Source organism: Diuraphis noxia, unplaced genomic scaffold (genome assembly GCF_037042655.1).
Source record: "Diuraphis noxia isolate RWA-SAM2 unplaced genomic scaffold, SU_Dnox_SAM2 contig0003, whole genome shotgun sequence".
NCBI classification, from domain to species: Eukaryota; Metazoa; Arthropoda; class Insecta; order Hemiptera; family Aphididae; genus Diuraphis; species Diuraphis noxia.
The window spans coordinates 13,144,524-13,158,734 of record NW_028301713.1 but is presented as its reverse complement, the minus strand read 5'-3'; the positions used below and the strand labels follow the sequence as shown (position 1 = coordinate 13,158,734).

The following is a 14,211-nucleotide window of genomic DNA, read 5'->3' as shown; positions in this document are numbered from 1 at the left end:
GTAATTAATGATTCGTAACTATGATTGTTTTGAACAGTTAGTAAAAAGTAATAAAAAACTGTTGGGCCTGTCCGGGATTTGAACCCGGGACCTCCTGCACCCAAAGCAGGAATCATACCCCTAGACCAACAGGCCACATGAAAGTGAAATGAAAAATACTTTCATTTAAAAATATAGATTCAGTTTTAGAACAAAACTAATTTAAGGAGCGCAGTTTAGTCAATTTCTAATACATTTATTATTTATTATTCGTCCCAATGTTGGATACATCAGTAGTTGCCGGTGTCGACCACCGCGTTACCTTAACTGTTTTAAAATGTAATTTTTGCTGCAACACAATATGCATGTTGAAAATAATAAAAATATGCTACATTTTTACATTACGATATCGTCGATGATTTCTAAAATGTGGTAAATACAATAATCAAGTACAACTCCATTTATAGATTGATGTGATAAAGAAATCTCGCGTTTCAAGCATTACGTGTAAGTATATATATATAATAACATATAACTATATGTCTATATATATTTGGCAGAATTATTGTATATTGCTATTATTCACTAATTAGGAGATGTTATTCATATATATAAGTATTATTTGATGATAAACTGAGTATTTATAATAACATAATAGATGTACGTGCTTATTGCTCGCTCGTATTTAACAATCCGTGTATAGAAATAATATATCATTTCTATAAAATGTTTTTATTTTGCCAACGTACCTATAATATATTTATATGATGTTTGGCCGACACACCTATATATCATATTTGTATGTAAAAATATTTGACACGGCCGTATTATGACTTGGGTCCATATATATAAACGCACGCGCTTCATTTAAACTAACTCAAGGTAATTTTCTATCGGTCCGAAATGCGACCGCTAATCATTCAAGTTTCAGCGTCCATCGCAATAAACTGATAAATGTTTATATAATAATTAATATGTTATTGTTGGGTGCTATATGCTATACCTATCTATAGAGCCTAATTAATTAAAAAAATAAAGGCCCTGTAAATTATTTACTTCGGGGCCATTTAAAAAAAAAAAATTGGAAACGTGATGTTCGATGTTTTATGGAAACTTTGATGATCTAATCCATAAATCAACATTTTTTCAATAGGTCTCATGCTGAACGAATGCCAGTAAATTTTGATATTGAGCGAAGCGATAAATGTATTGATTTTTAAAATGACGTGTGTCATTTTTCATGTCAGCCTTTTGTAGGAGCATTAAAAATGTTTTAGTTTTCAACTTGAGTATATTTTCTAGCTGTGAAGTGAATCTAAAAGCGTAACTGGTTGGTAATTCGGGGCCTCGATGGTCATAAGTAAAATATTCTCTGTACTACGAGTAAATAACAAGAAGGAAAAATCGATATTATTAGATACCTATATATCTTACAAATTCATTTTTCCGTGGACTATTTTTATTCTTAATACACAAAGTTGAATACTTAACTAAAAAAAATATACTTGTACGAATTTTGATTATGATACGTGAAAGTAATAAAAAAAAATGATCCACTATTAATGATTTAGGCTCACTAGAAAAGGAGGTTTCTTATTTGAAAAACAGAAGTTTGTATATCCACACTCTGGTACTCTTTTAAAGTAGTACAAAAAAATTAAAAATATGGTCATCAGTTAATAGTACCTATATTTAAAATTTCCAAAAATCAAATTTTGAAAGTCTACATTATTGAAAAAATAAGGGTGAGCATGCTCGGTGAATCGCTCTGTATATAGTTGAAAGTTTAGTGTTTAGGTATTTAAACGTACGATAGGTATATAAACATATATTATACATTTAACCGTCCCATACACAGTTAATTAAGTTCATAATATACTCTTTATCACCTTATCAGTTATCTATTCTTTAACTTTTTACTATTTATACAATTATATTACCATACATTGTTTTTTCAAGTCTACTTTATATCGAGCGTATTCAACCTTTATATATTTTGTGACAATAGAAATAAAGATATTTACTCTTTATAGTTATATTCTTTATTAGACTGTTCTATAGCTAGTCTAAATGTTAAATATGAACTGCAGTAAATTGTAAACCCTACGTTATACGTCCCTACAATCATTGGTTGTGCGTAGACCATCATTCTATATCCTATAGGACAGTTTTATTGAGAAGGAGGTTATTTGTTTACATAATTTTTATTAGTACATATTAGGTATAACCGTATGACCGGTCAAATAAATCACATTTTCTCGTAGCTTCTGAGTTCATGGGTCTTCTGATGATGACTCTTCGCTATCCGTTTGGAAAATGTCCTGAGAGAGTCGAGGTCGTAGACGTCTGCAGTTTAGTGTTTTTTTTTTCCTTGGTTGTATAGTGACGGGCTCCGTCCGAATTTTTTTAATTGTTGTGAAAGTTTTGAAATTGCGTCTTTATCCATTTGTTATTAATGAAGGGTATACCCGTATCATTGTGAGTTTGGCTGTTTCTCACAAACCATCGTCATTGTTAAGATCTGTGAGACTGCGTATATATACCAACATATTTTTGATCGGCCAGCCTGCCTCTGGCTATATAGCGCGTGAATCGGCCGACGGTGGTAATTACTTAGTTGGTACTATTGTATATCCGCTGGACGCAAGGGCGCACTCAAGGGGGTGGCTAACGGGCTCTAGCCCCCCCCCCCCCCAAATGGCTGGCCCCAAACATTTTGATAATTTTATTAGGTTTATTGACAATTGACATTTGACATTTGACTTTAAATTATTATAAAAAAAAATTTCCAACTATCGAAATTGAGACATTAGGTATAACATAATATTATATTATATTTCTACCTGTCATTTCGGGCCCCGGGTGAGACCTCTGTTGTCTATTATTATCGTCACGACTTTATAATTTAAAAGGTTAAATTTATAAAAAAAACAATCACTATATTATTCATAATTTAATTAATAGGTAATACCTATTTATGTGATACAGGTATAAATCACCGCTACGGCACGACTTAAAACCGGAACAAAAAAACAAAATTAGTTAGTAAAATATTGTTAACAGCTTTAAGATTTCTGTACATATTTCAAAATAAATACTACCTATTAATATTAAAATTATTTGAATTTAGCCCCCCCCCCCCCCAAAAAAAAAAAAAAAAAAATCCTGGGTGCGCCCCTGGCTGGACGGTGCAAGCAGCGACCCAATCAAATCTGCAAGTTGAATGTGACCGAAGTGTCGCTCCGTGTGATGCTGCAGGACGTCGCGATAATATGTTTGTGTACGTTGGCGCCGTTCGCTGGCCCGGGTCCATATCGCGTGATTTCTCCATTCATGTCTGGCCTGCAGCAATACCGCAATTTGATGAGACGAACGGTAGCGCGGAAACCGCCGCGGACTTGACCGTGTATAGTACTATAACGATGAGTAGAAAACTGTGCGCACTGCCCGCGGAACAATTCGGTAATACTGCACGCCGTTCTGCAGTGAGGCGCGCGCTTGCAGCGACAACAAACTTGTTGTAATAGCAATAAATATTATTATCAGCAATAATATTATGTACTGGAGCTGCGGATGGTTAGCTGGGTGATTGGTGATTGCCCACAGTCCGGTAGCGTTGTCGTCTCGGCGATTTCAAGTGTCGACTGCGGAGCGTCGTTGACGGTGATGTTGTCCTCGTGCCCGCAAAATGTGTTCGACGTTTCAGTGTATATGAATTGATACAGAAACGAAATATTTTGTCGTCGGTAGATGATCTTTTCTGCCTCGATAGTGTAAACATATTGTGTAGGTGCAGAGCGGATTGTGGTCCATTCATAATAGTGTCGCGCGTGAGACGCTCTTCGATGTATAATGCGGACAAATAATGCTCTGCAAATACGCGGCGAGAATGTTCCATGCGTCATCTTATTTACTTTGTTCGGCGGTAGATAATCTTTTCGAGAAAAACCCCGCGGCTGCCACTGACCGCTGACGTTCTGTTCGAGGACGGCTCCCACGGCGATATTTGTCACGGCGTCGTTGGTGCAGCTTAGTCGTACTCGTATAGCATTATGGCACGCGGGCTCAGCTAGGTATAATAGTCAGGCGCGATAATCGCGCTGTATTTGTCGAAATTGACTTGCGCGGTGTCGCGGTGACCGTCCTGTTTGTTGATCTTGGCTGCCGACATCATATTACAGCGGAGCTTGTATATATTAGTTCGCAGGCCGTGTTGGGAATACAACGATGATAGGAGTTCAGTGAACCAATAAAAAGCGTTGAATTTGTGTATTTAATTTGAAAACAAAATTATAGGCTTACAAAGTTACAATTAATCATAAAATAATGAAGGCCGTGGGGCTCTGGACATGTGCAGCTGCGCCTTCTGCTCTGCCCTTTCGCTGCCGCTGATTTACGTTAAGTTTTTATTTTTATTATTTTTAAATAATGAATAACATGATTGATTTTATTTTCCTAAAACGAACACCCGGATAACTGTATTTTATTTATATTTTTTATAAATTATAATGAATATTTAGTTGTGGAGATCCCCTGAAAATATTTTATACTGTGGATCTCATTATCGATAAAAATAGTTTTAAATGTTGATTAGACATTAGTGAAAAATTTCAATATATAAATATTATAGTTTGTATTAATATTAGGTTTATTTAGGTAGGTGTCTATTTTACTATACATTTAGTTATACGTAGGTACTTAGTCGTAGTAATTAATAAAAGATTTAATTTATTACTTTTTGATAGAGTTTAGACTTTAGACACAGAATACAATGTTCATACATATAATTTCTAATTAGTAATATAATATACTTTTATATTTTTCATGTTTTCAACTTAAGTATTCAATCGTGTTAATTTACAATATCTATTTATAACATACAAATGTTCATATTCGTTAGCTGTCAAGTATCCAAGTGTTAACCTCAACGCCATCATATAATAGGTGCTAAACAGCAGAAAATGAAAGCAAATCACAATGGCATGTTATAGTTTAAACAATTTAATCTGCCATATTATATAAGTATATTATGTTTTTGTGGCACAATAATTGATTATTTTATAAATAATATCCAAATTTTTTAGAGCCAACAATTTAATTTTAATGCAACTCATGAAATATAATATTATTATTTATTAGTACTACTCGTATATTGAAGTAAAACTTGCTAGTTAGTCTATTTTTTAATATAGAATATAAGCTTTATAGGTTTTATCGAAAAATCCTATAAAGTTTTACCGAAACTATACTTATAAAAGAGTGACAGATAATAATTATCATATTAATATGCAAACTTAAAATGAGAGAAATGTGTTGTAGTGCCACTATATCTACCTTGATTCGTAATATTCGTATAGTCACACTACGCCTGTACTCTGTAGGTATTATAATTTATTGATAATGACTAATGAGTATTGGGGATTTCTGCTATTACGCCATAGGCGCCCTTAGAAATTGTTCTAGGGGGGGGGGGGGCAATGTTAGGATTTGAAGATAAATATTATAATTTTACTAGGTGTTTTAAAATAATAACCTTTTTTATTATACTCGTATACAATATATTATATTTTATTATATTACAACTTATTTTATACTTTAAAGTTGTTGTATAGTATATAGTAATTTATCTTAAAACATTCAATTTAAAAAAATATTTTGAAAAAGCCAGGGGGGGCAAATGCCCCAGCTTGCCCTCCCCTGCGGGCGCCTATGGCTATTACCTAAAATATATCCATACTACCTACATGCCTACCTTCTATAAATTAAAACTATTACATGTATAAATGTATTAACACTTGATCTGTAGCTAACCAATATATTATTATATAGGTATGAACTTATACAAAATAAGAAGTAAAAACAGCAAGCTATTATTCAGGGTGTCCCGTCGGGATTTACCCATTGCGCATTGCGATATCTCCCGAAATAATGCGGTGATATCGAAATTCTAGTCTTGTAATAAGACTCACTGCAGGAATAAGAACTACAATTATTTCATAATTTTATTTTATTTTAATGTTTTGGTAAAAAAGTTTAAAAATAACGAAAATAAGAAAATATGAAATCCATAGTATATAATTAACTTATCTAAAGCAGTGACAATAAATATATTGTCACTGCCCATATCTAACCATTTTTATGTATACCTGTTTGTGTCTTTTGAGTAAAAACAAAATTAAATATTAATTTTCTGTTAGTACCTATATTTTTATTTTTATATATTTGTATTTAAGTTTAAAGTTGTAAAAAAGTTTTAAATTAATTTAAAATAAATTTTGGATTAGAAATAAAATTTTAAAATGACATGTTTAATTTTTTTTAAGGGCATATTTTGATATTTATTGTGCATATTTGCATGCATTTTTTAGTGTTTTTAAAGTCATAAACATTCTAACTCTATAAGTTATCAAACATTATGTGACCCGCCGCGCCGCGCGCATTCCCATACGGCCGGCCGAATACTTTCCGTCTTCCTAATAATTATAAATTATAATCATATTTTATTTCAATAATGAAAATAAAACTTTGAAATGTCAATATTTTCAGAAAAATAAACCCTACAAAATGGCTATTTTAATTTTTTTGGAAATAATTTAATAAAAAAATATATTTTACATATTTTACAAAAACATTAAAACAATAAATTTAAAAAATTAAATAATTGTAGTTCTTATCATCATACCCGGTATCCCTGTGAATCTTATTATAAAACCAGAATTTTTGTATCCCCTTTACTTCGTGAGATATCGCAATGGGTGTAAATCCTCGCGGGACATTGTATGTTGGTACACTAACCATCCATTATAATAATAATAAAAACAACAAGCGTTAAAATATTTTTCATGTGATATTATCAATAATTTATTTTTATGTTTTTCAGATGGGTCGGCACTGACGGATAATATATGAGGAGGGGGAGGGGGTCGGCCCTGTGACAAAAAATTTTAAAAAAAATTGAACATTAAACAACAATTAGTCTAATACTCTAATCTATACGTTTCAAAATTTCAAATAATATTAAATGATCCTTATTACAATTAACAAATTAATTTTGTTATAATAATCTTTAAGTGAAATCAACGCGATGTTACCTATTATATCAATTTAATATAATGATTTATGAATTATAATATACTAATTAATATTAGAACATTAGATGCTATAAAACGTTGAATGTTGATAATTATTATCATGTATGATAATTCCACTCCTTCGTATTTTTTAGTTTTTTGCTGCATTAAATTATCTAAAAAACCGTTTGAGAAATGCAATGACAACCTAACACTTTTAGAGTCCTTCAGTCCTTCACGTTGATGGTGATTGAAAAATAAATTCTTTATAGTTCAGGTACCTATGAATATAAATAAAGTGAGTGAAAATTCCAAATTATTTTCTAAATTTCTCTTACTTATGAGTAATATAAGTTATTAAATATTAATTAAATTAAATAGTTATTAAAGTATACTTTATGATAGTATGTATAAGTACCTACATACTATATGTATATTTTTTATACCTCTAATATAATAAATATTAAATTAAAATATTTAAACATAAATAATTTTATATTATTTGATAGATGAAAGCATATATTTTTTCATGTTTGTGTCTGTAGGTTAGTCCCCGAAACAGTCAATAACCGATGAGCTTATTGGGCCGGAAAAATAAGTTTTTCAAACCCGAAATTAGGTCTCATTCCACCCTTGTGTGTTGTGTGTACTGGTACTTTATTTACTACTAATATGATTTTTGGTATTATAATTTTCTCAGAAATATTTAACAATATTAAAATATGTACATACCATAATAATAATATTAATATATTATATTCGCATTATATTTTAGATATAAGAGTTTTTAGTTTACTATAATATCCCGATGGCCGATGACCTACCATTTAGCTACCTTATGAATTCAAATTATTTAGCGTTTTACTTAATATAATATAGGCAGTATTGTAAAGCGCATTATTTAGGCTTTATTAAAAATCTATTGCGATTTATCTGATATTTATAAATAATTATTAAATATAATAAATTATATATAATAATACTTTAGACTTAAAATACGTCTATACGTACATATAGAATATAGATAATAATAATTAAAAATAAATATCAAATATACTAAGTGTGCTTTATTATTTGTTGGTATAAAAATTGCCCAATATTTATTAATAACACCGATTAGTTATTACTTATTACGCTTAATGATTTCGTTACAATACTCAACAGAAGTAATTGAATAGGTATAAAAGATTAATTATATAAATCTATCGAAATCAAAATTCTTTTTAAAGTAGGTTATACCTTATAATTTAACTTCACCCAAGTGTATACAGTGTGTTATTTGAAACTTTACCAATTTAAATTTAAAAATATGGAACTTCCATTATTCTATGATTTTAAATGAATTGAATGAATCGCATAAGGCGGGACACTCAGTATAGGTTTAATTAATAATCATGCATGTTGTTATTCACGAATTGTTATAACACTAAAGGTCATACTGCAGTGTACAGGTACTGTATACTCTATAATATTATAGATACACATCGTTATAATAATATCACGTATACGCCATACGGTATTCATAAAGATTTTAAAAAATACATCATATAGAGGACACCCTCAGCCAGAGGCGGTTTGAATGTATTATACTTAATGGTGCAAGACAATATATAGACACCCCCCCCCCCACCACCATCATAATATAAATTACAAATAAATATTTTTTAATAAGTTTATAGTTTATAATTATAAGGCCCTTATATTCTTAACTCGACGCTTTCAATAGTTTCAGCCACGATTATCATTTATCATATGTCATTGATTAGGTACTTTATTACTTTGCATTTATTGAACATTAAAATTAAACATTGCGGTCAGCACATGCTCAACCAAGACCACCCACCCCCCTAACATTGGAGGTGCAGTGCACCAAAAATATTATACTCAAACCGCCTCTACCCTCAGCTGACAAGTGTCATATGGCTGTATTTAAAACATTCTACTGGAAATATAATATTTATAAATACTGTTGTACTTATAGCCTTACGACTTTACTAGGTATAAATTATAATTGATATTATATAAAATAATTATATCTACTCCTAACTTCTAAAATATACCTAAATGAATAGTTTAAAAAATAATTCTATATCATATTAATATAGTGTATACGATATAATACATATTATGTAGGTATGATGTATTAAATTAAATAAATGGACATACGCATAAACATAATAGAATATTGTCTATTGATACTGCTATTATATTAGATCTAATCCCGAAAGAAATATTAACCTATAGACTAATTATTTATTTATAAGTTATAATAACACCTAATTAACTGTTTGAGAATCATTATATAATGACTAATGAGGTTCACGCATCCCATCACATACGTGTATTATGTATTAGGTATATATTTTACATCTTTATCTTATACGTATTATATTATGTGTGTAACCTAAATAATAACAAACATATAGCAAAAAAGGTATTAAGTACATATTTGTATAATATGTAGGTAAACTATAATATATAGTATATATACTCAACAAGGTTGTGGCTAGCCGGCTAGAGATTGTTTACAACTTACAAGCACTTTTAAATATTTTGTATGCCCCCAAGATAATTATACTTGTTTAATTATGCACTTATGGACTTTAATGGTTTATACAGTTATATAGTATTATTGTGTATTAATTTGTGTAATGGAGTGAATAAAAACTGGCCATGGACCAACGCACGGCACGAGAACCAATTTCAAGCTTATCACTGCTAAATATTGAAAAATATTTAACAAGTCGTTTATATAAAAACTGAATACTGCAGGAGAATCACTTTATTATAATATTATTATATAGTATTACTTATTATTAATCTTTTTAAACGTAATTTATTAGTAAGTTTTGTATAATTTTAAATTTTTATCACCCCCACAGTTTAGGGTCTAGTTGTACCTATATGCACATATATAGGTAGTGAAAATTAACAGTTTTAAAAGTAGTTTGATTTGAAAATGTTGTTATTTATTTATTAACATGCATTTGATAAGACATTTTTAAAATTATTTAGGTCTACACTGTATTCCATAATAATTATTGTCATAGTAGTTTGTTATTTTACTTGGTGACTGATTTCCGTTGTTGTAATACGGGAATCAAAATTTACCAAATTAATGTTTGGTACTTCATGTTATCATATTTATTGTATATTATAGCTACGTAAAAATTTTGTTTTAATTGTTTCAATTAAATATATTTTTGTAATAAGGTGTATGAGGGGATATTATAAACAGTATATTTGTACATACAATTTTTTAAAGTTATTTTGAACTTAAACTATGGATCCGAAACCAAAATTAACTAAATACGAGTCAATAGGTACCTACTATAAAACTATAAAAGTATGTGAAATCGTATGAAAATTTGGAAAATCGTTGGAAGGTCATTGAAAATCATCAAAAACATGTAGTATTTCAGTATTCCCTAGTTCTTCTCTCGTAAACGGAAAAAAAAACCGTGGTTATTATTGGACAGAAATATTTTGTGCGACTAAAAGAAAATACGCTGTATGTATGGGGAGATTTGATTAAATTCTAGAGATATACTACATAAGTATAGGCAATATAGCAGTATAAAACGGCTTATTATAATGGTAGATGACAGTAAGTTGTATGTGACTAAAGCATAACTAAGTAGGAATCACATGATTTATGGTTCAACCGGCTGTTTTTGACGAATGGTTATTATTATTATCTTTAATTGTATGTTGTATTGTTGTTTGTATAGCTCTCGGGCCAAACAAAAACTATAACGAGCTAGTCAAAAAATCCAGTATAGACAGTAGTTAATAAATAACTGCGGCGCGCACGACCCTTCAAGAGTGCATAGTTTCACTTCAACACCGTGGTTACTGTGTTACTGGCAACACTGGACCGGTACGTCATATTTTGTGACTTGGTACGTCTGGTTTTCACTTATCAGCATTCATCATTCAGCAAACCTTAGATAATTTTTTATGACAAAACTACAAAAGCATTAAACGATAAACGATAGACCATGGTTGACGGTAAGTTGTAATTGTTGTTGTAGGCATTTGATGTCACGATAACAACAGCAAGAGTGGCAAGAGTGCAATTTACTAGTCACTAGTCATAACTCGGTACGACACGTCCTACTAAGGTACAAAAAAAAAAATTTCGACTCATGAATCCATGATCGAGTTCAACATGACCACCACCACCACCAACAACAACAATAATAATAAATAATGACATCAACGGCAATAAAGACGACGAATAATGACAACCGTGACGTAAACGGTAGACCGCCACGTTGTCAATATAGCAATAATTTTTTTCCTCAAAACAACGTCTATTAGTCCTTTAGTCCCATGACCAATAAGGCTATGATAGCCAATCGCGTGTCTTCAGCTACAACTGATTAATGCTCATTGCATAGAAAATCGTTGACATACCATGACGTACGGGTGATCGGGGCGAATCTCGGAAATCTTTGGGAATAATTGTTTTTGTGTGAAAAAAAAAAGCTTGCACACAATCAGCGCCCAAGCCCCGACGAACGGGTTACGCGGTGGGGCGCGCCACATTATAGCTGCAGTTGTTGTTGTTGTAGCCGAGATGGGATCGAAAACTGTTCGAAAATCGAAATCCACCGATGCGCTCGGAGTGCTCCGCAACCGGTTTCCGTTTAACGGCAATTATCAGTAAAAAGTCCGAGCCCACCCGCCCGCCCGCTCAGGCTCGGTCTGTTTAAAGGTACGGTCTGCGGGTGTGCCGCGCGGAAAGGGGGAAGGGTGACCGAAACTTTTACCGTCGACGCCGCCCGCCTACAGTGGCCAGAGCGGCAGAGCTCGCTGTTCAGTGCTCTCGCGATTGCCGTACGTTTGTGTTCGTAGTGTGTCGCGCTCGCGCGCGAGTCCCGACGAAATATCGACAGATAACCATCGCACGCTCAGTGTGTCGGACGATATTGCATATTTTACCATTATTATTATAGTCGTCGCTATCATTATTATTGACCGAAACAATCGATTAATATTGCTATTACCGTTTGCCGCCGACCGATTGCGTCGCATATTATTTTCCATCGCGTATTCGCGTGAAAGTTTGTCCCGTAGTCGCGGTCGTCGGCCTACGACGGCCCCCGAACAAAGTAGTGGCGCATCGTGCGACCCGCCAACGTCGCAATGGAAAACAAAAAACCCAAAGAGAAACGAAGGTAAAACGAAAACCGTGACAAAACAATAACATTGCACAGGTTTAGGTAGTATTACCTAGACGAATATTATAGTAAATAAAAGAAAATAACATCTTCGTAACGTAAGTAACCGCCGCCGGTGGCCCGAGGGCTCGCGTGTACGACCAACGAGGTCACGGCCTGGCGATCGTATAATGGGTACCTATCTCATAATATTAATATTATTATTATCGACGTATCGTTTCGTCGCGTAGTGCGTACATTATTGGGCAACGCCGTCGTCCTCTCACTGTACGTTCGATCCGTGAAATTATTTAGCATTTATAGATACATAATAATATTATGTATTATATTTTAGTTCACTCACTTGTGTCAACCACCATCAGCCAACCACATACCTGGTCTGTTTCGGCGGACAAACGCTGTCATAGTCTGCACAGTCGTTGTTGTTGTTGTTGTTTTTGTTATTGTTGTTGTTATAATATTGTTATTGTTATTATCATCAAAATTTTAGATGATAACGCGTTACAACTAGGTATCATGAGATTACATTCAATTTCTGGATTAAAATATATAATATGCGGAAATAATATTATTTTTACTCATTTTAAATGCGATCCCTTTATTACTATTGTCGTATTATCCAGTTATAGACCGGTGTGTAGAGGTTAAATGCTCAAACTCGTCAGAATCGGATCACGAAGTGCAATTGATGATGGTGTTAACCAAAAGACGTACTTTTTAAGGTTTCTTTGTTTTAAACAGTGTTTTATAGATAACCGTTTCCGTATTTCTGTAATTATCTATACCATTTCGAAAATTTTCCTAAACAGCCTGGCTTGAGATAGATAACAATTTAACAATTAGCTCTTTTTATTACAACATGTTTTGTAGGTAAGTTAAAATAATATAATAGATCCATTCAATTCATTGGACATTTTTTTTTTTTGTCTGATTAGTGATTTCTATTGTCTGTAAGAATAATTATAAGAAATAATATAATATTGACAAGTATTTATTCTAGTATACCTAGTTGTAGCCAATCGAGTCGCATATCAAGCCTAGTTTGAGTACTTTGAAAAATAAGAAACTTGTAGATAAACCGTCAATTTATTAAACATCATACTCATATCATGCCTGTTGGCTACTTCAATGTGTTTCACCAACCTATTGTGTTATATATTAAGACAAGTATTAAGATCATTATGCTTAAGTGGATTTTAATTGTGTAGAAAAATTATATCACATAGATTAAAATGTGAGAATATTATTTGCTTATTTGCAACATGATTCTCATTTAGCCGAGCATTTAACTATTTGTTGCATTCTATTTTTGTCTAATCAACAAAAGACATTTGCCTGGAGGTAGATAAGTGCCTACCTATATAATATATAAATACTGACTAAAAACAATTTAAATGATTAGGTAAATACCATTCAATATGATAATTAATAAAATAATTAGGCTAATAGTAGGTATGGTGGTTTGAGAGTTGAATAATGTTATACATTGTACAACATAAATATAATGTACCTATTACCTATATTGGGTATTTAGATATGTTTTTACTCGTGTTTTTATTTTGATCATACTAAGGGATATTGAGCCCAATATTTTGCTGAGACTAACATAAAATCATGAGTTTGCTTCAATGCTTATTAAATATACATAATTAGTAGGTAACTACAAATCATAAAGTATAGTAGGCTAGTTGCCATTCAATCAGTCCACCAGATAATTCATAGCACTGTAAATAACATACAGATTTTTAATATCAAAGTAAATACCAAATTAATGAAAAAAAAATTATAACACGGAGACCCAGATGACCCAAAGACTCCAATAAATTAAATCATATATTTTGATATATTTTTACCAATTCGTTTTTTAGAACCTAATATTATTCCTAGCAAACATTTTAATAATAAGTAGGTAGATACATTCATATGAAATAATGAACAAAATATATATTTATGTATTGAATTCTGTAATTTAATGG

At 31.7% G+C, this 14,211-nt stretch overlaps 1 protein-coding gene and 1 non-coding gene across 2 annotated transcripts in view; one reads left to right on the top strand and one right to left on the bottom strand.

The window, feature by feature from the left end:
* Nucleotides 1-63: 63 nt before the first annotated feature.
* On the bottom strand, nucleotides 64-135 carry TRNAP-UGG (transfer RNA proline (anticodon UGG)). Its single transcript has one exon. It is a non-coding gene; the product is annotated as a tRNA-Pro (tRNA).
* Nucleotides 136-11,865: 11,730 nt separating this feature from the next.
* LOC107162645 (uncharacterized) overlaps nucleotides 11,866-14,211 on the top strand; it is a 51,630-nt gene continuing 49,284 nt past the window's right edge. Inside the window, exon 1 of the mRNA XM_015509642.2 lies at nucleotides 11,866-12,232. Coding sequence (XP_015365128.1) covers nucleotides 12,201-12,232 — 32 coding nt within the window. The 5' untranslated portion in view covers nucleotides 11,866-12,200. The remainder of the gene's footprint in view (nucleotides 12,233-14,211) is intronic.